General features: G+C 44.7%; 1 protein-coding gene across 3 annotated transcripts in view; it reads left to right on the forward strand.

The window, feature by feature from the left end:
* The window catches only part of Tbc1d1 (TBC1 domain family member 1), a 186,126-nt gene that overhangs the window by 33,844 nt on the left and 125,825 nt on the right, over nucleotides 1-26,457 (forward strand). Inside the window, exon 1 of one of the 3 annotated variants that reach the window (XM_032917083.1) lies at nucleotides 25,186-25,371. The exons of the other annotated variants lie outside the window; for them this stretch is intronic. Within the exon in view, the coding sequence (XP_032772974.1) occupies nucleotides 25,342-25,371 (30 nt within the window). The 5' untranslated portion in view covers nucleotides 25,186-25,341. Of the gene's footprint in view, nucleotides 1-25,185; nucleotides 25,372-26,457 lie in introns of those variants that run through there. 3 annotated transcript variants of the gene reach the window in all.

Consider the following 26,457-nt stretch of genomic DNA (forward strand, 5'->3'; position numbering starts at 1 on the left):
AGTGTGGTAGCATCTACATCTTAATAATCTTAATAATACTTAATAATCATTCATTCTGGTGCCTTCAGCATGGTGACCTTTCGGCCTTTACGTTTGTAGCCTCAGACTTCTAAGATAACTGCTGTAGCTCCTCCAACAATCGAGTTCCACGGAGGAAGAATGGCGGAGGTACCTTCTCATTAGCCGGACTTGAGTCATTGATTAACTTTTAGACTAATCTTTGAGAAGCAGAAAAGTGTTCACTCATTCAGTTTAATAAATGATGACTATTTGCCAACACATGAGCACCCCTTGGGGCTAACGTGAGAAGAGTCTTTGCCTACTGTTTGAACAAAACGAGGAAGGGTTTTGGTGGTCATGAAGATATGGTGAGCTGTTAGTGGGTAGGTAGCTGTCATGTGAAGGTTGACATATACAAAGGGGTCTTTGAAATTGTGACAAAAATGAGTTGATCTTGTCCTTGCGTGTATGTCATCCACTCTGTAGTTTAATAAACAAGCACAACTATGGAGAGGATAGTGAAGAGATCTTTGGAGTGATTCTGTGGGAGATGATGAGGTTTTAACCTAGAATGTTGGCTGCTAGAATGGAGTTAGGGCTGTGCTTGGAAATCTGTAATTATTGATCATGGCCTGTGGAGGAGAGATTCACTGGGACTTTGATGTCATGACACACTCAGCTCTGTGATGCTGGTTGACTTTTAAACATATTCCTGGTTCAAACCTTTATCTCAGCTCTCAGAAAGCAGAGGCAGGCAGATCTCTGTGAGTTGGACACCAGTGGGATCTACAGAGCAAGTTCTAGGATAGAAACACCCTCTATCTATCTATCTATCTATCTATCTATCTATCTATCTATCTATCTATCCCAATCTTCATCGTTAGAATATCTCCAACCAACCAGCAATCTAGCAATAGCAACCACAGCAGCAGGAACCAGCAGCAGCCACCATAGCCCCTCTCGGGACTCTCCCATTTACTCCCTCGCCAGAATCCCAAACAAACACTCTGCAGCCAGCAAAAATCAGTGCCTCTCCTAGAGTACAAGACAATCATAGTTTATGGCTGTGGACAAACTAAAGCAGCCCCATATCCCACACCAGGGTTTTTTAGGAAACCAGAACTCTCACTACGTGTGTACAAAAGCTTTTCTAGAGAGCTCTGGGCAAGGAGCGCGTTCTCCTGTGGTGTCATCTTGCTCCCTTTCACAGAGTCAAGTTGATTGTGCAGACACTTAGGCTATTGTTATGAGTTGAGAGAATACAAAAGCTGCCGAGTCTGCCTACACTTCTGCCCACATTAGGACAATGAGGCAGGTCTGCCCTGTCCTTTCTCAAATAAGGAAGTAGGTGAATGTGTGTGCGGCAAGTGATGTTACGCAATGCTTTGCTCCTTGGGATCACTAAGGCAGTAAATAACTGTAGGTGGCTAAAGATGACTGAACCTGCTGTAGACATGAACTCACAGAAGCGGGGGCGGGGGTGGGGGGGCTGAGATCCCAACAGTCTTCTGTCGCTAGTCTCTAATTTGTGTCACCTGCACCATTTTTCTATAAAAACTTAGAACAGTTTTATAAAACATATATATGAACTTATACATTTATGTATAAATTTAGTCACCATAAATGTTTATGGGAAAAGGAGGCCACTCCTCCCATCTGTGTTTCTACTACTTGGAGCAGAGATTAGCTAATAACATCTAACACAAAACACAACTGTGGTTGAAGTTCTATTTCCAAGTGATGTCTCCATGAGGGACTAGTGATCATTTTATCTGGCATTTAAAAATAAATATGCCATCTACAGGGCATCATGAAAATCTACCATCTGTTACACAGTAGCCATCAGCGATGGGAAAGGGGAGAAAGGAGGAGATCTCTCTCTCTCTCTCTCTCTCTCTCTCTCTCTCTCTCACACACACACACAAACACACACGCACATATTGTAAATTTAAGGTTGGGTGGGGGAAGAGGGCATGCTTCAGCAAGCACATATTCGTCTAGACAATCCATTTTCTGAGCAAGCCACTTTCACCTTAGATACCTTAGCTTGACAGAAACCTGGATAACCCTGGGCTGTAGACGGGTTTTTGTACCTTTCCCTCTGGGTTTAAGATTCTGTACTCTATTCTGCCCCTCAAATGGAGCTGTACTCCCCCACTGCCAGGCATTGCTTCTTTTGTGCAATGAGGTTTGCTCTACATTTGCTACAGAGAAGCACCCTATCTTTCACACCTCAAATGCTGCCCTCTCCGTAACACTTCAGGACTGGATTTCCTTCCACACCTCTACACCCCAGCAGGCTGTTTGTCTCCTCTCTAGGACTCATACACTGACCAAGAACAAAAACATATATACGTTCAAAGAGGCCAATTAGCAATCATTTCTGTTTGTAGCATAATGGGGCAGGGTTGCAACAAGTGACATACAAACTTCCTTTCTCCTCCCTCCTCCCCTCCCTCCCTCCCTCCTCCTCCCTCCCTCCCTCCCTCCCTCCCTCCCTCCCTTCTTCCCTTCCTTCCTCCCTCTCTCACACCTCTGTTTCTTCCTTTGTCTACCATACTGTTTGAAGAAACTCTAGGAATAAAGGACTCGAGAGTGGCTCAGCCTTTACTGTTCCTGCAGAATTTTGTTCATAGGAACTATATCAGACAGCTCACAACTGCCTGTAACTGTAGCTCCAGGGAGATCTGATGTCTCTGCTGAAGACACTTGCACACTCGTGCACATACACCCCTCACACATACACATAACTTAAAAACTAAAGGGGGCTGAATGTGGTGGTGTACACCTTTAATTCTAGCACTTGGAAGACAGAGGCAGGGACAGGAGGCAGGAGGCAGGGGCAGGGGCAGGCAGACTTCTGTTTGTTTAATATCAGCCTGGTCAACATAGTGAGATCTACACAATAAGACACTGTCTCAAATAACAGTGTCTCAAATAACAGGAACAACAAGAATCCTAGGACTGAGGTGGGAAGAGCAAATTTATCACCAACTTGAAAGCTCTCTGCACAATCACTTTCTAGTGATCTTGAATTATCCTGTTTGAAAACATGGGAGTGTTCCTTTTGCTGCCTTGAATCAAGAGGCTGGCTAGGATGATATGGTTAGTGAGTGCTGCAGACCTTGGAACACTCCAGTGTCTTGTGATCACAGCAGGTACCCTCAGAAGTCAGGCCACCCACTCAGGTCCTTCACTCTGGGTCTTTCCATTGTTTTGTGGAGCTTTGTCACCAACACAGCACCAGAAACAGAAGTGAGAGCCGGGTACAGCGGGAGATATTTGGCTTTGACCCTCAAGAATGGGTTAGTATCTTTCTCTGATGGGTGAGTGTCACTAAAGTAGGCTTTCCATACTTTTCAACTCTTGATTCTTTTTTAGTTCTAAGATGCTTTATATGGCTACAGGTATATATGTACATAAGGTAGGTCTACAGATGTATATAAGATAGGTCTACAAATCACTGACTGATAGTAAATGATAAAGAAGTTTATTTTAAGATGATTCTTTTAAAATATTTATTTTATACATTCGAGTGTTTTGTCTACATGTATGTCTATGTCCTGTGTTCATGCCTGTGACCCTGGAGATCCAAAGAGGGCATGAGCTCTCTTGTATTGGAGTCATGGCTGCTATGAACTACCATGCTCATGTTGGAAACTGAACCCACCCAGGTCCTCTGGAAGTGAAACCAGTGCTCTTAACCACTGAGCCATCTTCCCAGTCCTAAAGCAATTCTTTGGCACATGTATAATTTTAGCCATTTACTAGAGACAAAAGCACATTTGCATATTGATAAGATAGATACATTTATTCATTTTTACACAAATAATTAAATCGTGACCGAATATTTGATATTGCAGGACACAGGCTTTTTTTTAATGCTTTTCGGAGTTGATTGATATTTCACTTTTGTAATCATCAATGCCGAGAATACTGCCTTACATACATAATACAAGATGGCAGAAGCATGTTTAGGGCCATCTTAGAAATTATTAAAAATGCTGTCCTAAGCCAAAATTGATTTAACATTGTTTTATGAAACTCAAGTTACTAACTCAAACATCAGGTTTTAAATTTTCCCATTACATTGATTGATTGATTGTGAGGTGTGTGTGTGTGTGTGTGTGTGTGTGTGTGTGTGTGTGTGTGTGTGTGTATGTGTGTGTACAAGCCACAATATTATGCATGTGGAGGTCAGAGGACATTTGTGGGCTTCGGTTCTCTCCTTCCATTACTGGGTCCCAGGGATCAAAGTTAGATCATCAGACTTGGCTGAAAGCGCCTTTACCTTACACTGACCCATGTGGGTGGCCCACACATCAGTTTTAAAAGCAAAGAGACTGACATAATATACTCCAAAGGTACATTGATGTTATACTTTACCTGCTGAGAACTGGTAGTAGGAAAACATTAGTCTTTGTTTTCTGTAAGTAAGCCGTATGGCCCCATAAGGAAAGAGAACTTTGTATGCACAGCAAAACAGCGCAAGTCATTGCTTATAGGAGTCTTTTTTTTTTTTTTTTTTTTTTTTTTGGAGCTGGGGACCAACCCAGGGCCTTGCGTTTGCTAGGCAAGCGCTCTACCACTGAGCTAAATCCCCAACCCCGCTTATAGGAGTCTTAAATCCAAGCCAAGGTATGTCAAGGGGTGTTCCTTGTGCAATAGACAGCCAGTACTAAGTGTGTCTGTAGTGTGTTCAGACCAAATGCATGGTAAAGCTGTATGATACGACATGGATAAACTCTGCCAGAAGCCCCTTGGATTCATTATGTGTTTGACTCTGAATTAATTTTTAGCCCTTGCATGTTTAGAAACTTCCTGTTTCTACCAAGTTGATCGTGGCCTCCCTCATTCAGTTTGCAACCCTCAATGAGGTTGTGACCCATGGCTTAGGCTGAGAGAACAGAACTGGACTCAATATTACGTGAGTGGGAAGATACCTGGTGAGGCTGTCCCTTATATTTTGCCTTCAGTTCCAGCTCCTCCTTCTGTTTTCCCATGAGCAGAAGCAGCATGAGCCCTCTATGAATGTACCTAGTCTTGCACTTCCAAGCCTTTGGAACTAAGTATGGGCTAAATAAACCTCTATTCATCTCTTAATGTACCCAGTTCAGGTATTCAGACATGGCAGAAGTCAGGGTAAATCATATTTGGTTTTTTGTTTGTTTTGTTTTGTTTTTTTAAAGATGGCTTTATTAAAGAGTAGTGAATCAAAAGCTAGCTATAAATTAGAAAATGCTGTTCAACTGCCCTTTATGCCTTGGCTATTCTGCACTGTTCTTGACAGGTTTGGAACATTCTGCAGGCCTGGTAGATGGATGTTGCTTTTGTTGTAAGAGTATGAGAAAGGGGGCTGGGTATCAGGTAACTTGCCCAAGTCTCACAGTCAGAGAAAGTGATGGTACTGAAATTCCCAGGCTCCTCTGTCTGACCTCAGCTCCGGGCCACTTGCCAGAGGTCATCCTGGCTCTCAGATCCTGTACTAGGTGTGTAAGAGAGTCATCCTGGCTCTCAGAGCATCTCTTAAGCGTGTAAATTTGTTATCGAGACGGTGGTTTGTACTACCTCTGGCATTGTGTTTAACTGTAAGTGGCCATGTTGCTCCATTGGACTTCAGCTTTCTGTGCTTGTTCTGTCCTCTCAAAATGAGGCCCATGGTTTCTGAGAGCATGATTTACTCTCACAGACGAAACAGGAGACAGGAAATAGCAAAGGAGGAAAGGGGAAAGACCAGGGTCAGGTCAGGATCTTCCCACGTCTTCTGTTCCCAGCCCATCAGGAGACAAATGAAAGCATGAAGGGCGTCTTAGAAGCTAGGGCTCAGACTTAGGGTAGATGGAGGATCAGCCAAAATTCTTGGGGCAGAGGAGGAAAAGGAAGATAGCAGCTGGTAATTCTTCTGGTTAATATTAATGTCTTAAAATAACTGCTTAGTCAAACAGTGTTCATAAATGTCCCCTTTGATTCTCCTGCTATCATTTAAAGCACTTTCATGCCAGTGCCTTGGACTCCGTGTGAGGCTCAGATACAGACCCAGGTGGTGTCTGATGTCAATCTGAATCACCGGGGAGGCTCGCAGGGGCTCCTGTGTAGATGCTGAGTTCCAAGATGAAGTGAGTTTCTAAATTACAAGTTTGTTAGCACCACACGGTGGTGGGTTTGCTGATACTGGTGAAAATGGCTGATGGTTAGGCTGTGGAGGTGCTGTTTTGGAAGAAGCCATATAGATTTGCTAGAGACAAAATAGGTTACATGGTCTAGGATGATTCTCAATGAAAGGATGCTTAGAACTGATCTCAAGCCTATGCAAGTCTCATTGCTAGGCTGCCCTGGTGGCTCAGAGAGAAGATCTTGTTAGCCTCTCTTCCCTGAAGGCAAGTCAGAAGATGTTTGAGAACTTAAATGCTATTGCCTGTGTCCCCCACTATATGGAGAGCCCATGGGGCAGACACAGGGACTGTTCTGTCCACCATCAGGTCTAAACACTCATCATTATCCTGGAACTGATTCTGTGGTGGGATTGTCTATAGAGGTAACCTTTTGTCTCAGGTCAGCAGGTCAAAGGTGAGTGTCTACTAAGTGTGGGCATCTTCTCCCACCCATCTATGGCTCTCTTTCCTAGGTGAAATACATTTCCTCTACAAATGAAGATATCATATTGAATACATGGTAGGCCCCCCTTCTGGAAAATTCATTATCTCAGAATTTAAAGACAAAATACCAATAAGCATATCTTGTGACAAGATAGGAAATATTTCTGGAATAAAACTCTCTCATCTTAACCTTAATATCTATGCAGTCTTGAACAGACTAACAGCTTATGTCTGGCCTCTTATTAATTAATTAATTAACTAATTAATTAACATATTCACTCACTTTACAACTCATCAGCCCTTCCTCTTCTCCCAGTACCCCTTCACATAAGTCCTCTCCCCAATTCCATCTCCCCCTTCTCTTTTGAGAAGAGGAAGAAGGCACCTATAGGTGTCATCCCCTGTCTAATACCTGCCCCACCCCACCACCCATCAAGTTGCTGTGTGACTAGGAGCTTCCTCTCCCATATATCTGGCCTCTTAAAGCTATATTTAGGGATGCTTGAATATGTTTAAATGTTTGCATTTTTAGTGTATGGTTTTTAGTCTAGTGTCTGGTACCTACCACATAATACATGCTATCTATTAGAAGAGAAACACAATAAATATTTGTTGGATAAACAAATTAACTCCTCAGCTTTCAGCTTCAACTGTTAATAGTTTTAGTTGTATGAGAACTCATCAGCTCTAATACCCTTTATTGTTTGGTTGTGATAAGATTAGTAATTATAGTATAATTTGGTTATATTATGTACTGGCTGGTTTTGTGTGTCAACTTGATACAAGCTGGAGTTATCACACAGAAAGGAGCCTCCCTTGAGGAAATGCCTCCATGAGATCCAGCTGTAAGTCATTTTCTCAATTACTGATCAAGAGGGAAGGGCCCATTGTGGGTGATGCCATTCCTGGGTTGGTGGTCCTGGTTTCTATAAGAAAGCAAGCTGAGCAAGGCAGGGGAAGCAAGGCAGGGGAAGCAAGGCAGGGGAAGCAAGGCAGGGGAAGCAAGGCAGGGGAAGCAAGGCAGGGGAAGCAAGGCAGTAAGTAAGAAACCTCCATGGCCTCTGCATCAGGCTCCTGACCTGCTTGAGTTCCAGTCCTGACTTTCTTTGGTGATGAACAGCAGCGTCGAAGTTAAGTTTGAATAAACCCTTTCCTCTCCAACTTCTTCTTGGTCAAGATGTTTTTGTGCAGGAATAGAAACCCTGACTAAGACCCATTATTACTATTTTCTCAGGATTTTTATGAAGATGCTAAAAACTGGCCCAAAGAAGGAAATGCTTCAGAAATGACTAAAGTCCACAGATTGGTACATCCTGTGGTCAGCACAGTGTCGTGGCTGTGCCTCTTTAACATCTTGATAATCTCTGACCATAATCATTTAACTTAACTATGTTTTTGGCAATGGACATGAACTCTTCTAATACCTTTTTGCATATGAAACCTTAAGACCTGGGATATAAAATCACCAAGCAGATGCAAGCCAGGTCCAGCGCCGAGATTGTGCACTTTAGCACACTTAGTTGAAATTCTGCACATTTACTAGAAGGCATTGGCTTTTAAACTGGTTTCCTTAACAATATTGTTACTGAACAATTATGCCAAAGAACAATTAATAAATAATTAATCTATAATAGCTGAGCCTGGTGATATGTCTCTCCCAGGTAAAAATAAAGTTAAAAGAATATATCCTACCTATTAGAACTGCCAAATTTCACAGCTGGGTTCATGAAGTTAAGCTGAAGTGTGAACAGCCTTTGCCTAGTGCTGTGGACTGTGTCTGTGTCCCCTCCTCAGTTCATGGTAAAGCCATAACCCTCTGTAGTTTGTATCAGAGACTTTTGAGAGGTATCTGGAGCATGGAAATGGGGTCTCTGTGTGATTTGTGTCCTTATAGGAACAGGCACATGAGAACTTGCTTCCTCTCCCTCCCCCTCCACCATACAGTACAAGGACATAGAAGGCAACCATGCACACCTGGCAGTGGTGCTCAATGGACATCGGAGATTGACACATTGACCTTAGAACTTTCTACCCCCAGAACTGTGAGCAATGTTTATTGTTTAAGCCAGGCTGTGATAATAGGAATAACAGCTCCCTATGACACTTGGCAACCAGACACGTGAATAAGAAGAGAGCTGTAAGGATGTTGTGAGAGTAAGTAAATAAAGTAGGAGTGGGGAGATTCTATGTCCATTGAAAAATGAATAGATAATTGAACTGTGAAACAGTCAAATACTTGAACACTTGAACACAGTTCAACAATTATTAGTGTAATGTTGAATGTAAACAGTTTCTAAGGGACGCATACACACACAGTGATACTATGTAGGGGAAATGTATAAGCAAAAACAACTATTTTGTATTTTTGTGGTTTGGTATCTGTGGGGTGAAGATCTAAACATTGGGAGAAAGAGGTGACCGGCTTGGTGCACAATGGTGTTAACTTTCAGAGTTGAAGGGAAACTGTAATTTAGTATGGGATTTGGCGAGATGGTTCGGTTGGGAAAAGCGCTGATCACATGAACATAAGGACCAGAGTTTGCTCAGAACCAGAATAAAAGCCAGGTGGGCATGGCAGCCTGACTGTAACTCTAGCACTTGGGAATTAAGACGGGGCAACCTGCGGTGTGCTGGCTTGCTGGCCTAGCAGAATCAGTGAGTTCTGGGCTCAGCAAACCCCACACTCCCACCCCCAGTAAATCAAGCAGAGAGCTGTTGAAGAAGGCACCTGGTATCAACCCGCTAGCCTCTACATGCTCCCAAATGCATCAACATAAGGGCAAACATGCATACATAGACACACACCACACATATACTCATGCAAAAGAAAAAAAACCCTATGTTTAAAAACATCAAAAACTACTGTGACGGTATAGTAGCTCCGGGGATGTCATAGTCTGTTTTCTTTTGCTGCAATAGAATACATGTGGCTGGCTAAATTCCTAAACAAATGGAGATTTACTTAGATCATGTCTAGATGCTGAGGAGTCCAAGAGGAGAAAAGAGGAAATGGCGTCAAAGTCCTGTGAGAGCCACCCATGCCTGCCAGAGAGTCTTTAGTCCATGTATCAGTGAGGCGACTCTATGACCCAAATGTCTCCTATCAATATCAATCCCAAGTGCCCAGCACCCGGGCACTGGCAAGTGATTTGGAGGGGACAAATCATATTTGAACCATGAGAATGTGTATCTGCCCTAGGCTATTTCATTTTGGGAGTTGTTTTATGAGTCAAACTGTAGGGAACAAGAATAATTTGATAAGATCTAGGGGCTGGAAGGATGGCTCAGTGGTGAAGAACACTTGCTGCTCTTCCAGGGTTTGATTCCCAACACCTATGTGGCTCACAACTGTCTGTGACTCCAGTTTCAGGGAGTTCTAATGCCCTCTTTTGGCCTCTATGGGGACCAGGTATATGTGGTACACAGACATATGTAGGAAAAACATTTATAAAATAATAAATCTTTAAAAAAAAGTGAAAATCCTGTCAGCACCTAATTCTAATGCGCTACGGATTAGGGATAGACAGTCTTTCTCCTCTCTTATCTGTAAGGGTAATTTCTACTTAGCATTTGGATGCCTGGTTAAGACTCAGGCTGCCTAAGTGGCCTGCCATTGGCTTAGGAGCCCTTCTCCTGCTTTCTGCATTGAGCACACAGATGTGCTGTTTCCTGTTTGCTTGCAGTGTGGGGCTTGCTGGACATGTTCCTCCAAGGGCAGGAGGCGTGTCTACTGTTACACCCCAGCAGCTGATGCGCTGTGATGAGTCCTAGGCATACAGTAGACTAATGGCCCTCAGTGGGGCCAGGTTGGATAGTTTGAACAATGCTGGGGGTGAGGGTGGGGCTAATGGACTCTGTCCAGGGTTCACTGGTTTCCTCAGAGTCTGGCAGGTAAAACACTTTGTGTGTTCTGTCACCACAATCATTTCTTATCTCCAACAAGATAATGGCAAACATTTGCCAGACACTAAGTGCTCTGGGGCTATTGCTTGCTTCCCTCCTGATCTTCGAGAAGGCTTTGAGAGATGAGGCAGGCATCCATTCTTGATCTCTCCTCTGAAGGGAGGAACCGAGTCTGGGTTCTGGAAAGTTCCAGGAGCTTTGGTGACCTGTTAAGAGTGACTCTGAATTTAATAAGAGAGGATAGCCGTGAGCTAGGGCCACCAGACCATTAACCCATCATGGATTGGTTGGCTTTAGATGGAGTCTCATAGCAACCCTGTATGCAGATCTGGCTGGCCTTGAGCCTGTTATCCCTCCACCTCGGGCTTACAAGTGCTGGGGTTTCAGCAGTGTGGCACTATGGGATTCACTTCAGCATAAATGTCATAGCCTTTCTGGAAGAAGCTTGGAAGGAATACTGGAGATTTTAAGTCCGTAATAACCCCACAATAAGTTACAGGGTGGAAATGGATCCAGATGTGACCTGCCTCTGAAATGAGTAGGTAGAAGCTAGCAGAGCGTGTGTGTCCACCTGTCCCCAAGCTGTCCCTGTTCTGCCTCATAGAGAGCAAAGCTTCAAAGGTTCAAATGAAAATTAATCCAATCACAGAAGAATCTGCTTTGGCATTGAAATTCATGAAAACGTGAAACTTTATGTTGTTTGGTCTATCATTGTCATATTTGGGAAATTCCAGGTAAGAAGAGCCACAATTTAGACCTCCTGCATGAAAGCTCTTGAGAAGCTGGACCAGATTCTAATGTAATTGGAAAAGGGAAGCCACTCTGTCTTTAGGCCCTCTCACCCCAGCATCTGTCACAGCCAGTAGGAGCTGTTTTGAGTTCTGGTCCTTCTCCAGCTGTGCAAAGAGGCCAGGGTGCACATGTGCACTGTGGTTTATTTTACAACCCGGGCAGGTGTTCTTTTGCTAAGCACCAAATCCCTAGGGACTACTGAAAGTTGTTTTCCCTATTCTTCACCCACCCAGCCTCTCTCACCCCTCCTCCTCCATTTCCCTTGTCCTCCCTCTCCCGCTCTCTCTCCTTCTCTTCTCTCTCCTCTCTCCTCTTTCTTTCTCAGCAGTTACCAGGGACTAACACTTTGGTCATGATGTCACTGCACCTGAAAAATCACAGCAGGAAGAGCCCGAGCAGACGCTTGGTGAGATGCAGGAGTCGTGGCTCACTGGACTTTACCGTGAAGTCTCAGGCTACACTAAGAAAGCAAAACTACAGCTTTAGCGTTGGAAGGGTGGCTTACCAGTTAAAGGCACCTACCACCAAGCCTGACAACCCCAGTTTTACCCCTCAGACATATGGTAGAAAAAACCAGTCCCAGCAAGTTGGCCTTTGACCTCCACACACTGCCTGCCTCCCCTTGTCATGTTCCCAAACATACAATAATAATGTTAATTTCCTTTTTAAAGGGTCATGTTTTGGCATAAAGAAGCATGTTTATTTCAGACTCAAGAAGAGTGAACCCTGTCAGAAAGGGCTCAGCTGTGGATAAAACCTGGAGAGTTAAAGGAATTCACTTTAGTTAGAAAGTCTTAGAAATTAAAAAAAAAATGTTTTAAAAAATCGTATCAAAGGTAAACTCAACCACCTAAAACTGGAAACTATGACCCACTGCGGAGGTGGGAAAAGAGTTTGGATCAGGTTTTTATTTGCTAATAGATTAGTCAGGAATAGCATTTTATACTTCTCAGTCTTTAATTTTTTTTATGTACGTAAAGGCACATGCCAGGGTTCAGCTTTGGTTGGCATTCCCAAATTGTTCTGTAGGAACACTGTCCACCTTGGGTCTTCGGGTAGTCTGTCACTGGTCTGGAACTCACCTCTTAGGCTATGTTGCCTGGCCACTCAGGAAGCTCCAAGAGTCAGCCTGTCTTCCTTCTTCTCCCAGGACTTGGATCACAAACCCACCTCTGCTTGGGCCTGGCTGCTGCTGCTGCTGCTGTTTGGTTGCTGCTCCTCTTGCTATTGTTGTTGCTCTGTGGTTGTTTTCTTACACAGGTTCTGGGGATTGAACCCATGTCCTCATGCTTGCAAGGCAAGCACTTTATCCACTGAGCCATTTTTCCACCCCCTTTTCTAGGTCTTTTTTTTTTTTTCTCAAAGGAGGAATGCATTTTCTCCATTTAGTAGTCACTATTTTTACGACACTAGTGCACCGAGAAATTTCGTGAAACATGGATGGATCTTTTTGAATGCTTCCATTATAAATGTTAACAAGGTGTCTGGGATAAAAGCTGAAATCCTCTGTTTCATTAAAACACAAGGTGTGGATGTCAAAATCTTTTGACTCTAATTCTTTTTTACTGTTTTCTTTTATGAGCTCATTACTGCTGGGTTTTCACCCCATGAATGTGAAATATGTACAGTGCTTTGGAAGGAAGATTATTTGCTTTAACTTTATAGACTGAGCTAAAAATAGATAAATGCTGTTTCTATTTTTGGAATGACATACAAGCTAAAAAGTGAGTATGACCAATGTATGCAGGAAGTAAAATGTGGAGGAAAAAACAGATACTTACGTAGCAAAAATACAATCAGAAAGTTGGTTGTGAAGTGGCACAGCATTTTGATAAATCAACTATTATTATGGTTGAAGAGAGCAAATGTCACTTTTTCTTGTGCTTACGTGTACACAGAATAGAGGCACCGCAGAGATGGTGCGAGCGTTATCCTGTGGGACCCCCTGGTCCATCCAAGTTCAATCATTTCCTCCATTTTGCAGTCTCAGGGTTCCTAGGTATGGTCTTGGCAGCTTTTAACTTTGCAAGGCTTTTGGATGAATTTAGAGAAATCAGCTGGAGCCACTGAATTTACTCATGGTAAAGTTGTTGGCTGCTTTTTTTTCTGGTTAATAAGGATGTGTAATTCAACTGCAAAATCAGCATATAACACTAGAGGCCTGGACCAGTGAGTAAAGGTGCTTGCCACCAACCCTGATGACTTAACTTAAATCGCAGGACCCATGTGGTAGAAGGAGAGAATCAACTTCCATAATCTGTGTCTTCTGTATGGGTCATGGCAAATGCACCCATGTACAAAATAAAAATACTAAATTGAAATAAAACTGGAGGCCTTGATTTCAGTACTGACATGGGTACATTGAGATATAGATTGAACAGGCTTTTTAACATGAATGTGATGCCACGAGTGGAAAATTCCAGACATGTGTCTGTGATGGTCAAGGTCAAATGTAGATGTGGAAAGAATGACATCACTCTCATCTCTGTGACATCACCCTCATGCTGTATGACATCACCCTTATGCTTTTTATGTAAGTGTAGTTGGACCAATCTTAGCTTATCTCCAATTAGCTTACAAATAAATGAGATGCAAACTATGGTTATTTTATTTGGCTTTGACAATTATTGCTAGGTTACCCCTAATCTGCTCTTCTAATTGCTGACCTGGCTATCTCCCCAGCAGTGTACCCCAGATGCTTGCTGTTTTTCCAGGTCATGTGCTCACCATCCATCTCCCCTCAGCCTCTTCTCTCTCCTCCTCCTCCTCCTCCTCCTCCTCCTCCTCCTCCTCCTCCTCCTCCTCTTCCTCCTCCTCCTCCACTCAACCTGGTAACTCCAACACCCACCTACCTCTAGTCCCTCTAGTAATAGGTTGTAGCCATTTTTATTTAGTCATTAGTTTTAAATTAAGGAATAAGGATTGCACAACAAACTGGTAACCATGAGAACCCATTTGTAGGCCTAGACTTTTGGGTACAGAACTTAGTATTACAGTATATAGCAACAGACCAAACCTCAACATATAAGGTACAGATTAATTTTGTGAATGAAGTGAATTTTGTGTTCATGCTGAAGTCCATGCACCCATCCCTCAGTCTGAAACACCTCTGATGAAGGGTACCAGCCTGAAGAATGCTCTGCTGATAATCACCTAAACTTATGTGCTCTACTTCCAATTAAGTGTTCACTGGATTTTCCTTCTCCTTCCCTTTAACCCTTTGGCTCTTCTGTCCCTGATTTATTGAGCATCTTTGGTTTGGAAGCTGGCTCAGTTTTGTCACCTGGAAGCCCTATCCTGACTCTTGAGAGTCTTTAGTTATGAGTGTGGGTGTGTTCTGGAAAAGAAGTCAGGGTTATGGAGAAATGGGAGGGGGTAAAATGATGGGAATGGAGAGCCTTGAAAGGAGTTTCTGAACCTCTAAAAGTGGGGAGGGGCCAGGACAGGAGAGATGACCTTGAGGTTAAGAATAGTGATTGCTCTCCAAGAGGACCTGGGTTCAATTCCTAGCACCCACATGGCAGCTTACAACACCTGTAAGTCTAGTTCCAGGGGATCTAATGCCTTCTTATGACGTCCCTGGGCACTGCATGCAAAAGACCCATACACATTAAACAAACAAACAAGGGGACTAATAATGTATGTGTATACTTACACTCTGCCCAGCAGAATGACTGGAATTTGCCAGAGAATCTTGGGCGATGGATTACTTTGTTTCTAGAGTTAAAGAAAAAAAAACAAAAAAACAAAAAAAAACCAGAGTGTAGTCTTGATGGTAAATAAAAAAGGAGACAAAAGCACTAAGAGATACCCATCCAGGATTTGGTTTTGACTGTTCTGTCATATTTTGCAAATGTCTGTAAGATGTATCTGAACTCAGGACCTTCGAATCAATTTTTTTTTCATCTACAATTTAAAATTGATCATACTTGGAGCAGGAGTGCTGGCTTGGTTGCGTAACAGTGTTTGCTGTGCAAACATGACGGCTGGAGTACAGATTCTAGCACTCACATAAAATCTGGATATGGTCCTAGGTACGCCTGTTATCTGGCATCGAAGAGGGAAAGACAGGGAGGTAGCTGGTGTTTGCTGGTTGCCAAAAGGCACAAGCTCATTGCGAGCTTCTGTCTCAAAGGAGCAGGGTAGAGAGGATAGAGGAGGATGCACATGTGTGCACACATGCACGTGCACACACACACCCCTTAGAATTATCATTACCTAATACCAGCAATCTATGCTGCTGTCACTGCTGTCACCACAGCGAGCATTTGCTGAGCGTTACCACAGATCAGAATTCTCGTGCAGTGTTTCATATGTGTCCTCTCATTCATCCCCCAAAACCACTCATTAAGTGCAGGTGCTATCACGATATAAAGGCTCTCAGAACTGACTTCCTCAGGTTGTTCTGCCATCACCATACAGAGGAGTGTGGAACTGAGGCATGACTCACACAGTGTGAAAGTTTACTTCACAAACTCTTACAGTTATCCTTCCTCTCTAATTCCAAACCACTTCATCACTGCAAAGAGAAACCCAGTACTTGTTAACAGTCTCTCTATCATCCTCCTGAACCCCCACAATCCCTGCTCAACCCCTACCCTGGTGTTGTGTGACAAGATTTTTCCTGGGGAGGGGCAATACACACATCTTCTCAACCCAGATGGGGAACCTATAGCCAAGCAAAATATGGATAACACCAAAGTCCAAATTGATGAACTAATGGCTTTTATTGGGGTTTCTAACTGGAATGTGGATGAGGGGGGTTCCTTACAGGAACAGAAATGACTCAAAGACAGCTGCATTGCCAAAACCCATCCCCCACCTTGGGTGACAGCTCACAAAAGCCGAGAACCTGGAGCATACTGCATAGCCTGCAGGCAGCTCAACAGGTTGGAGGCTGTCCTTTCCAGGCACCTACCCCAGTTGGCCTGTTTCAGGCAGCTTGTCTGGTCTCTGCGTTTTTCCAATCCAGGCAGCAGGTCTGGTCTCAGAGTCTTCTTTGCATCTTGTCTTGTCTGAGAATGACTGTCTGCAATCTTGACTGCTTACATTGGGGGGTAGTGAATCTTGTTGGTTTCAGGGACTTCCTGAAGCTATGTTGAGGTGTTTACTTTCTGGCTTAAGAAACTTCAATCTGTGGGTTGGGGATTTAGCTCAGTGGTAGAGCGCTTGCCTAGCAAGCACAAGGCCCTGGGTTCGGTCCCCAGCTCTGAAAAAAAGAAAAGAAAAAAGAAAGAAAGAAAGAAAGAAAGAAAGAAAGAAAGAAAGAAAGAAAGAAAGAAAGAAAGAAAGAAAGAAAGAAAGAAACTTCAATCTATAAAGAAACTGCTAGAGAACTGGGTAACCACTGACCCACTTTCTCTCTATATATACGTGCCTTGGACATTTCATATAAATGTAACCACACTATGTATACAGTCTTTTATGACTAGTTTATGTCAATATTGTGTAAGTCTACCCATGTTGTGTGTAATATTCCATCGAAAACTTCTTGTTTAGATTCATGTATAGGACATTAAGTTGCTAATACATGCTTTTTAAAAACCGCTGTGCAGTAAGTGACATTCATGATTCGTGGGAAAGTTTTTGATAAGGCATCAGGTTTCAATTTATACACAGGCATTTCCAGTCTTGGGATTTGTCTTAATCAGTGTTCTCTCTGTGTGAAGAGACACCATAACCATGGTGACTCTTATAAAGGAAAGCATTTAATTTGGGTTTGCTTACATTTCAGAGGTTAAGCTCGCCACCAACATGTAAGGAGCATGGCAGCATGCAGGCAGACACGTGACTGGAAGAGAGGATGAGGTTCTACATCAGGAATCCAAATGCAGGAAGTGAGAGAGAGAGAGGCTCAACCTGGCTCCAGCTTTTAAAACCTCAAAACCCCACCCCCAGTAACCTTCTTCCTCCAATAGGGCCACACCTCCTAATCTTTCTCAAATAGTTAAACTCCCAGATGACCAAACATTCAAATATAGGAGTGTGGTAGTGGACAGCATTCTTATTCAAACTACCACAGAATTTTTCTGTACTTGATATTATTCTTGGCAAATTTTTTTTAAAAATTGTTTTAAAGATATGTTTCATGTCTGTGTTCCCACTTGTCTGTATGCACCTCATGTGTGCAGGCACCTGAGACATCCCGAAGAAGGTGTTAGAGCCTCTGCAACTTAAGTTAGGTGCAGTATCTATTGGGAACAGAACCCAGGGCCTCTGGAAGAACAGTCAATGCTCTTAACCATGGAGTCATCATTTCAGTCCCCTGTATTTTTTTTTCCTAGAAACAAACTTTTATGACTAGAAGGGATAAAACTCAAGCTGCCATTTTCCTAAATCATGTCTCGTCTCGCCTTGCCTCTCCTCTCCTCCCCTCCCCTCCCCCATCCACTCCCCTCCTCTCATCTCCTCCCCCATCTTCCCACTTCCTGTGGGCCATCTTCTCCAAACCTGTCCTGTCTAGTTAGTTCTGGAAAGCCTACTCCCGCACTTTTATTCTTACCTTCCTTATAGTGCCCGACATTTTCCAGCCCAGGAGGCCATTCTGTCTCTGTAGCCTGCAGTCCTCTTCCTCTTGTGAGCATGCCTGGAAGTCTTACCACTTTCTTGGCATTTTATTTTACCCTCCGATCCCAGTTTGTATTTTCTGGCTTTTGTACCCCTGGAGGGCAGGATTGAGGTCTGACTCACTGTCTCTCTTCCCCGTGATGACTCCCTTGCCTTTCACTATAGGTTCCAATGAATATTCATATTTGTGAACTGAATAAGTGTCTGGCTAGTTGCCAAGTGGTTCTGATTCACTGGAAGCCCTGCTGGATTTCCTTGTACAATTAGTATTACAATGGTCCTAATTTTAACCGGGTCTTGTGGTGAGGAAGGAGCTGGTGAGTGAGGTCATGCTTTCTTATGCTCTCTAGTCTCCCTGGCCTCCTTCTCTTTTGGGTTAGAGGCATGCAGCCTGTCTGCCATCTTTTCTTGAATACCCAGAACATTTCCAGTTCTTGCTTTTTGAGCTCTTGAGTTAACAAAGGACACTACAGGAAATTAAAAAGTTCCACAGTAAAAAGTTCCACTGTACGCATAGCAAGCAGGCTACAGGATGGGAGAGAGATCTTTACCATTTATAGACTTCTGACAGGGGCTGGGAGGGATAGCTTGTAAGGAACCACAGAAAAACAAACACCAAGGGCAGAACATGGCAGGAAAGCTAGGCAGGAGTATCCAGGCTTGTTTGTGAGGTATGGTCAGGCTTGGCAGGAGCAGCCTTCTTCCATTCCACTGCCTGCCCTCTTTTCAGTTTCAGGAAGACTGATAAGGTAGTCCATCTGATCATCCTTTGGTAACACCTTGGGTTTTCTGAACGGACACAGTCAACCAGAGCTATTTGATTAGCCTGTTGCTCACAGCACAACTTTCCTGTATTAGTTACTGTGTCCCTTGCTGGAACAAGACACTTGACCAGATCAACATAAGGAAGAAAGGGCTTGTTCTGGCCAGATGGAGGGAGGATGGCAGCCAGAATGTGAGTTGGCAGGTCACATTGCATGCACAGTCAGGAAGCTGATAAAAGCCGACACTCAGCTGGTTCCTTCCTCCAGTTTCTTCAGTGTGGGACCCTACTAGTGAAAGACCAGTGGGGTGGGGAAGACCCCCACTCAAATCTTGAGATGACGTAACCACCAAGAACTCACGAGAAACCGGTCTTAATGTAATGAACAAGAGGTGTATTTGAGAAACCAGAGCCTTGGGGATGACACGTATCTCACACAGGAGGCAGAGGAGTCGACCCTGAGCCCAATTAGGGGAAGGGATTTATAGGGAAAATTACATAGGCAGTTGGCAACAGTCACACAAAGTAATTTCATTGGTTTGTAACTTAGGCTCAGTTCAACTCTAGGCCACCCTGCTTCTGGGGCAAGCTGACCCTAATTCTCGTTTTTCTCAGGACTGTTGAGTCAGGCCTTATCGAGGTCAGATGGTTTGGGGTGGCTATAGCCAGGCCACATCCCCAAAACATGTTATGTTATTCTTTGCTGTGAGGTGCACTTGTCCTCACAGCAGGGTCAGTGGGGGATAGTTTAAAATCTTTATTTCATTCCCCACTTCTGCTTGTGACTAGTTCTAATCTTAGAACTCGGGGCCTTTTTCTTCAGTTTTTCTCCTAAGGTCGTCTGAGGCATGATATTGTTGGCGAAGCATTAAAATCTGCACTACACTAACTCTTTCTCTAATAAAAGCTATTAACTTATTAAAAATACAGGGTCCAAACGTCAAAAGTAACAAGAGAATATCTAAGGGTCCTAGGAGTGAGGAAATTAGTCTCACATCCCCAAGCAGAACAGTATAAACTTTCTAAGCCCCCACAAGGCTAGATGGTAGCCTGGTCTCGGCCGTCTCGGGGGCAAACGTAAAACCCCAGTCTCCCCAATTGGCACCTTGCTTCTGGACTTCCGCATCCGAACTTGCCCCCAGGTGAAAATCTCTTTGGGACTTCTAAGGGCATACTCTGAGGATCTGTGTCAGGAATGTCCTAGCTGTCCAGAGCAGCTACCAACTTACAAAAGTCAGGGGGAGAGCAGGCCACCATGTGTATGGTGGGGCCACCTTGGAGATGGACCATATTACCTCCCCGGCCTGGGAGGAAACTTGCCAAATCAGTTTCTGGGGGATATGGGGGTTATACGCGCTTATAACAGAGATGAAGCTTCTAAATTTTTAGCCTGGTGTTGCTGGACCAGGACTGTGTCTCTCGCTGGGAACTGGTGAGGCGCCCTGGACTTCCCGTCTTGTAGGTGTCCTTCACTTGGCTCCAAATTCCACTTTGGAAGCTTTTAAATGAGCAAACAGGGTTTTAGGAAAAACCTCAGGGTAGGGCCCTGCCCAATTCAGTGGGGGAGGGGGGGTTCTCATACATAATCTCATAAGGTGTTAGGCCAAAAGGGTCATGAGTGTTCTGTACGTGGAACAGAGCGAAAGGAAGGAGGACAGTCCAGTTTCCCCCGCTGGTCTTTCATTAGCTCCCAGGATGGATGTTCCAAACCTAAGTTCATCTAATGAAACTTCCTTACAGACATGCCCAGAGGTCCTTTAGTTGGTCCTTTAGGCGATTCTAGGTCCTATCCTCTACATCCCCCTCTTATAGAACTGTGGAAGTGGCTCTCAATCCTTGCTAGAATACACAGACGATGCATCTCATAAATCTTACCCAAGCTTTAAGTAAACCTGGAAGTCAGCATCAATAATAATCTCTCCTCTCCAGCCAAATTCAGTTGCCTGGCAACTGACTGGATGGAATGTGCTAATGTCAGACCAGAGATGCATTTCTTGTCCATTTGTTCCTTACTGTTTTCCTCGTGGCTCTCCCAGTACTTGCATAACTCACCTTCCCTCTAAGGTTTCTAAGCATTTGATCTTGGTCTAAAAGCAACCAAGTTACCTGTTCTCCCACCTCCATGACATGTGACTGATAGGTAGACAGCCAGGGACTACCAGTCTCCTTGAGCAAAGGGTTCTGTCTGCATTCAGGTTGCCTGGGAGCTGTGACTTAACCACCGCCTGTGACTGATTGTGGTTGGCACACTGCATGTTGCCTGTAAACTAAAAGAGCATGTGTATGTCTCAGAATACTTGGTGTTAATGTTCCTACACATCCCTATCAAATCCACTCGATGTGAGAGTGCCTCCTTTCCCATGAAAGAAGTTTTCTGTCCACTCCTAGCACGGGCCAAGAGACCTGGCTCAGAGACCTTTGAGTATATGAACTTAAGGCAGGTTCAGACTAGACTGTGCCTGAGCCTGAACCCTGGATGCACATACATAAACCTGACCTGGGTTTAAACCATGAAGGTTTCCTGTCTGTTATTTCACCTGTCTCTACACTTTCTTGTCGCAACTCCTACAAGTCAGCATTTGGTCATACGCTCTGCCCCCACCCTCCTTTTTTTCTTTTCTTTTCTTTCCTTTTTTTTTTTTTTTTAAAGAAATGCTAGGGCTTTAATCACAAGCTTTTGCTATATCACCTAGGCTGGCCTCGAACTCAGGTATTCTCCAGCTTCAGCCTCCCCAGTGGCTGGGAATTCAGGCGTGTGCCACCGCACCTGGCTTAATATTTAACTCCTTATTCTCTGGAATGTTATGTAATCTCTCTTTAGCAGCCTCATCTCTTTGGCAGAACGCTTAGGTTCAGGCGCTTCTGTTTTCTTCAGACAGTTCTAGGGTGTCCTCTTCCGTTCTCCAGAGTGACTTACTTCATGATGCTGGGAACTTTTGGAGTGATGGCGTATGATGACATTGGCCATTTGTCCAGCTTCTCTTTACTTTGGTCCTTTTTTTTTTCTTTTTTTTTCCGGAGCTGGGGACCGAACCCAGGGCCTTGCGCTTCCTAGGCAAGTGCTCTACCACTGAGCTAAATCCCCAACCCCTACTTTGGTCCTTTTAAACCATCTAGTCACATTGAAATTCTCCAGTCCGCCCCCAACCCCATACTTCCCGCCATCCCAAACTCACTTGAACTATTTTCTCAAGCGTCTGTTGGTTCATAATTCATTCACAATAAAATTTAAAGAACAATGCTAATGTGTAAACTAGTCACTGGATGTGTCTAAGAAAAACAAGCTGCCCATTTTCCTCTGCCCTCAATGTGTATAGGCTTCTATGACCTCAAATGTGTGGGGACTTTGTTCCACCAGCAGACAAGCAATTGATACCACTACAGAGGGAACCAGCTGGGTGCTCTCTGATCCAATTCTGTCCGGAGCTGTATACCCGGCTGTGTCCAGTACAACAGCATAGAAACTCAGTCCTTTTGATACCCTGCCTTCAATCAGAAGCCAGCTTGCAACCCTAGGTTAGTGTGATGGTTTGTATATGCTTGGCCTAGGGAGGTGTGCCCTTGTTGGACTTGGTGTGTCACTGTGGGTGTGGGCTTTAATATCCTAGTCCTAGCTGCCTGGAAGTGAGTGTTCTGCTAGCAGCCTTCAGATGAAGATGTAGAACTCTCAGCTCCTGCACCATGCCTACCTGGATGCTGCCGTGTTCCCATCTTGATAATGGACTGGATCTCTCAACCTGTAAGCCAGCCCCTATTAAATGTTGTCCTCTGTAAGACTTGTTTTGGCCATGGTGTCTGTTCACAGCAGTAAAACCCTAACTAAGACAGTTGGTTATCTGGTTTTGTTTTAGAGACAGGATCTTTATGTAGCTCAAATTATCCTGGAATTTATGATCCTGCCTTAGCCTCCAGACTTGTGGGATTACATGTGTGCCCCCTCCCATCCCAGATTTGTTTACCTGAACTTCTGACCCAACTTCTATAAATTAAGGTTCCCACACCTGTCTCCTCAGGTTCAGTTAATTTGGTGCAACTCAGGGAAATACCCTTCATTAATGGATTCTCTATATCAATGGTTCTCAACCGTCCTAATGCTGAGATCCTTTGATATAGTTCCTTACGTTGTGGTGACTTCCAACCATAAAGTTATTTTTGTTGCTACTTCATAACTGTAATTTTGCTACTGCTATGAATCACAATGTAAACATCTGATGTAAATATCTGATATGTAACCCCTGTAAGGTCTCGACCCATAGGTTGAGAACCACTGCTTTATAGGATAAGACGACGGAGTAAGTTTGGGGAGAGGCATGTGAAACCCTTTGCATTTTCTAAGCCTAACACCTCCTCCATATGTTCAACCATCCAAAAGCTATGCCCTGCCCTTCGGGTTTTTATGGAGCCCTCTTTCATGGTCATGGTTACTAGTAAACTGGCTTGTCTATGCTACTATTCTTCATGGCCTCCCTGAGCAATATTCCTTCCTCCAGAGATGGGGCAGGCCCTGTCCAGAATGAGGGAGGCTTTTTTGTTTGTTTGTTTTGATCTGCTATTGGACAAGAATAGACAGGTCAGAGCTCTTTTAAGGCCAGATGCACGAAAGAGTGCGGGGGCAGATTAAGGGTTTCTGTGACTTCCCTTGGAGAAGAGAAATTAATTTCTACAGTTGCCCTTTAGAAAGGGCTTATAAACCAAGTATCTGTGTGGATAAAGGCCAAAACATACGTATCACAATGGAAGTCCTGATAGAGGAAAGCTGAGCTTCTGCTAATGGGGTTGACAGCCCATGCTGAGGTTGTTGGTTCGCTACTCACCCTGAGTAGTGAGGTATCAGAGAAAGGCTCTCGATTTAATAGAGCTTTTAGCTTTTTTCTTTTCTTCTGTTCCAGAATGTTGTGTGATAAGAGGAGGATGATTTTGGCTAAAAGGCTGCAAAGCCCTTTCTATCCATGCTTCTTGGTGATCTGCAGGGAATGTCACTGATTAATGAATGAAGGTCCCACAGGTCCCAAAGATGCTCCTAGTCCTTTTTTATGACTCTGATTGAGCCTCTTGATTTTGGCCTATCTCTTACATGTGTACTTCACTAGGAAGGGAGTGCATTCTCCTGTTTTGCATGCCCTTGGGCAATCTCCCTCAAACTGAACTGGCTTCTTTCCTTGCATTAAGAAATAAAATGCAGGGGCTGGAGAGATGGCTCAGTGGTTAAGAGCACTGACTGCTCTTCCCCAGGTCCTGAGTTCAAATCCTAGTAACCACATGGTAGCTCACAACTATCTGTAATGATATCTAGTGCCCTCCTCTGGTGTGTTTGAAGACAGCTACAGTGTACTTATATATAATAAATAAATCTTTTTAAAAAAGGAATAAAATGCAGAAGGGCTGAGATGTCACTTTGTTGATTAATTTAACAAAAGGACTGACTCCTGCTTTGGCAGGGACACTCATGCTGAGGTACAGAGTGATGATCAGCTCTGTGATGGGGAACACCAAGTCACTGAGTCCTGGAGGTCCAACACTCCCAAGGGGTCCTGAATCCTAGGAGCTACTCTGTTGGCTTGGGGATGGATTCTTCTATCCCAACCTTACTGCCCACCTTAAGTCACAGACACCTACGTAGGCACCTGAATTCCTGCCCACATGATTTGTTACCAATCAATCTGGGGACAACTTGTTAAGTGGCAACAGATAACAATTGCTAAGATGGCAAATATTTGGTGACCATTAAAATATATTGAAGGCCATTCACAATCAAGGTGAAAAGAAGAGGATTTGCGGGCTGGGTTGGCCAGTGGGAGGAGGTACTGTGAGCACTCCTCTGACATCACTTCTGCATCAGGTACTGCAGACCTTTGGACTTCTATTTTCTCAACATGGAAGTTGGGAGCGTCTGTATTGGAAAGTCAGCAGCCATGTAGCAGCCATGATCTCAGATCTCACTGCCTGACCTGTAAAGGGACCCTTTACCTCCAGGTTGGAGAGGCCTTTTGCCCACGCACCATTTCTGTCTAGGTAGCTGGGTATAACGAAGCCATACCATGCACAGAAGTACCAGGGGTGGGTAACACTGGCTCTTTTGTCCTCGGCTATCCTGAGAAGTTAGGAAGAAACGTCGTGGGGTTCGGAGCAACCCTTGGAAAGCTGGGATGCTTGTTGTTCCAACTCTGGTTTTGAAATAGGAGGGAGAGAGATAAAGGGGGGAGAGAGATCCACCCCGTGGAAAGCAGGGCAGCTTTGCATTCTCTCCAATTCTGTGGTTTTTAAAATCAAATCAGAGGAAGAAAGCGAGAGACTAAGATTTCTGAAGTTGTACGAAAAGTCCCGGAGACCGGGAGCGTCATATCACTTCTCAATCACCAGGGATTGAACACCCGGGGCGTCCACAGGGGGCGACCCCTGCACGTCCCAACTTCCCGCGTGAGCAGGTCCGGTGGGCGGGGCTCGGGCGTGCCCATATGAGGGGCGGGGCCGGAGGAGCCCCCCTGCATCTCCGCCCCCTCCCTGCGCTCCCCGCCCACTTCCCTTTCTCGCCGGTCTGCCGGGCGGCGCGACCTCTCGGGCTGTGACGCTTCGGGAGAGGAGGAGCCCGCAGGCTGACCGCCGTCTCGGGACGATGCCCGCACCCCGCCGCGCCCCGAGCCCGCCCCCGGCTGTCGGCAGGCCCACGGGCCGGCGCGTGTGAGTGGGAGCGGCGGGCGAGGAGCCGCCGCCGGGCCTGCGATGTCACCATTGTTCAGCTGGGTGGCCAAGGTAGGCGGCGGCGGGCTAGAACTACCGCGGGCCCAGGGACCTCCAACTGCCGGACCGAGGCGCGGGGGGGAGGCGGACGCCAGGCCATTCGAGCGAGCGCCGAGCTACTTTTCATTCATTCCTCCTCTCGGCCCGCGCGCGAGCCAGCCTCCCAGAAGGCGTCGCGCCCGTTCCCCGGCTGGGGAGACTGAGGCACAGCCCGAGCACCAGGTGTAGTGCTGTCCTGGATCCTCTTTGCCTGGGGCGGCTGGAGTGGATCGCCGAGCCAGTTGCCTGGCTTTAGGTTTTTAACCCGCTGTTTTTTAGAGGACAAGCTTCGAGATTTAAGTGTGTGTGAAATGTCTGCACAAAGTTTTATGACTGCAACACTCGCGCTTTCGGAGCTGAGCCTTAAAAATCCAGGCCAGCACAAGGCTACTTAAACCAAAAAAGTTGGCGGAATTGCCAGGATTCCCTCCAACCTTGCCTGGGTTCTGTGTGTTTTGACTGATGCATTGCTCCCAGCCATGAAAGACGCCCAGTTCCTCTTGTGGAGTTTGTGTATGTGTTTGTCTCTGTCTGTCTCTGTCTCTGTCTCTGTCTCTCTCTCTCTCTCTCTCTCTCTCTGTGTGTGTGTGTGTGTGTGTGTGTGTGTGTGTGTGTGTGTGTGTGTGTGTAGCTGAGTAATAATGAAACCCGTTAGCGTGTCTCTAACTCTTTAAAGGTAGTAATTAAGTAAGGGTTGTATCTCCAGTTATGTGAAGTGTTCATTTTGTGTGTGTGTGTGTGTGTGTGTGTGTGTGTTTGTTTTCCTAATTACATTTTTCTGAATACCTGTTTGGGAGGAGATGTGGCTTCGCCTGTAGTTTGGATAATAAAATGGAGACAGAAACTAGATAAGGGTTAGTTAGTTATGAGATGACACCCAGGAACATTATTCCAACCCCGAGTCCTCACCAGAATCACTTTCAGAAACCGCTGGTGCTACATTGAGAGGATCTGTAGAAAAATTTTGAGCCTGTACATAAAGTATACTTTTCTACTGGGAAAAAATGATAATGGTCACACTTGTGTTTTTAAATTATCTCTTAACTTTTTAAAAAATTT

The sequence above is a fragment of the Rattus rattus genome, chromosome 11 (genome assembly GCF_011064425.1).
Source record: "Rattus rattus isolate New Zealand chromosome 11, Rrattus_CSIRO_v1, whole genome shotgun sequence".
Lineage (NCBI taxonomy): Eukaryota > Metazoa > Chordata > Mammalia > Rodentia > Muridae > Rattus > Rattus rattus.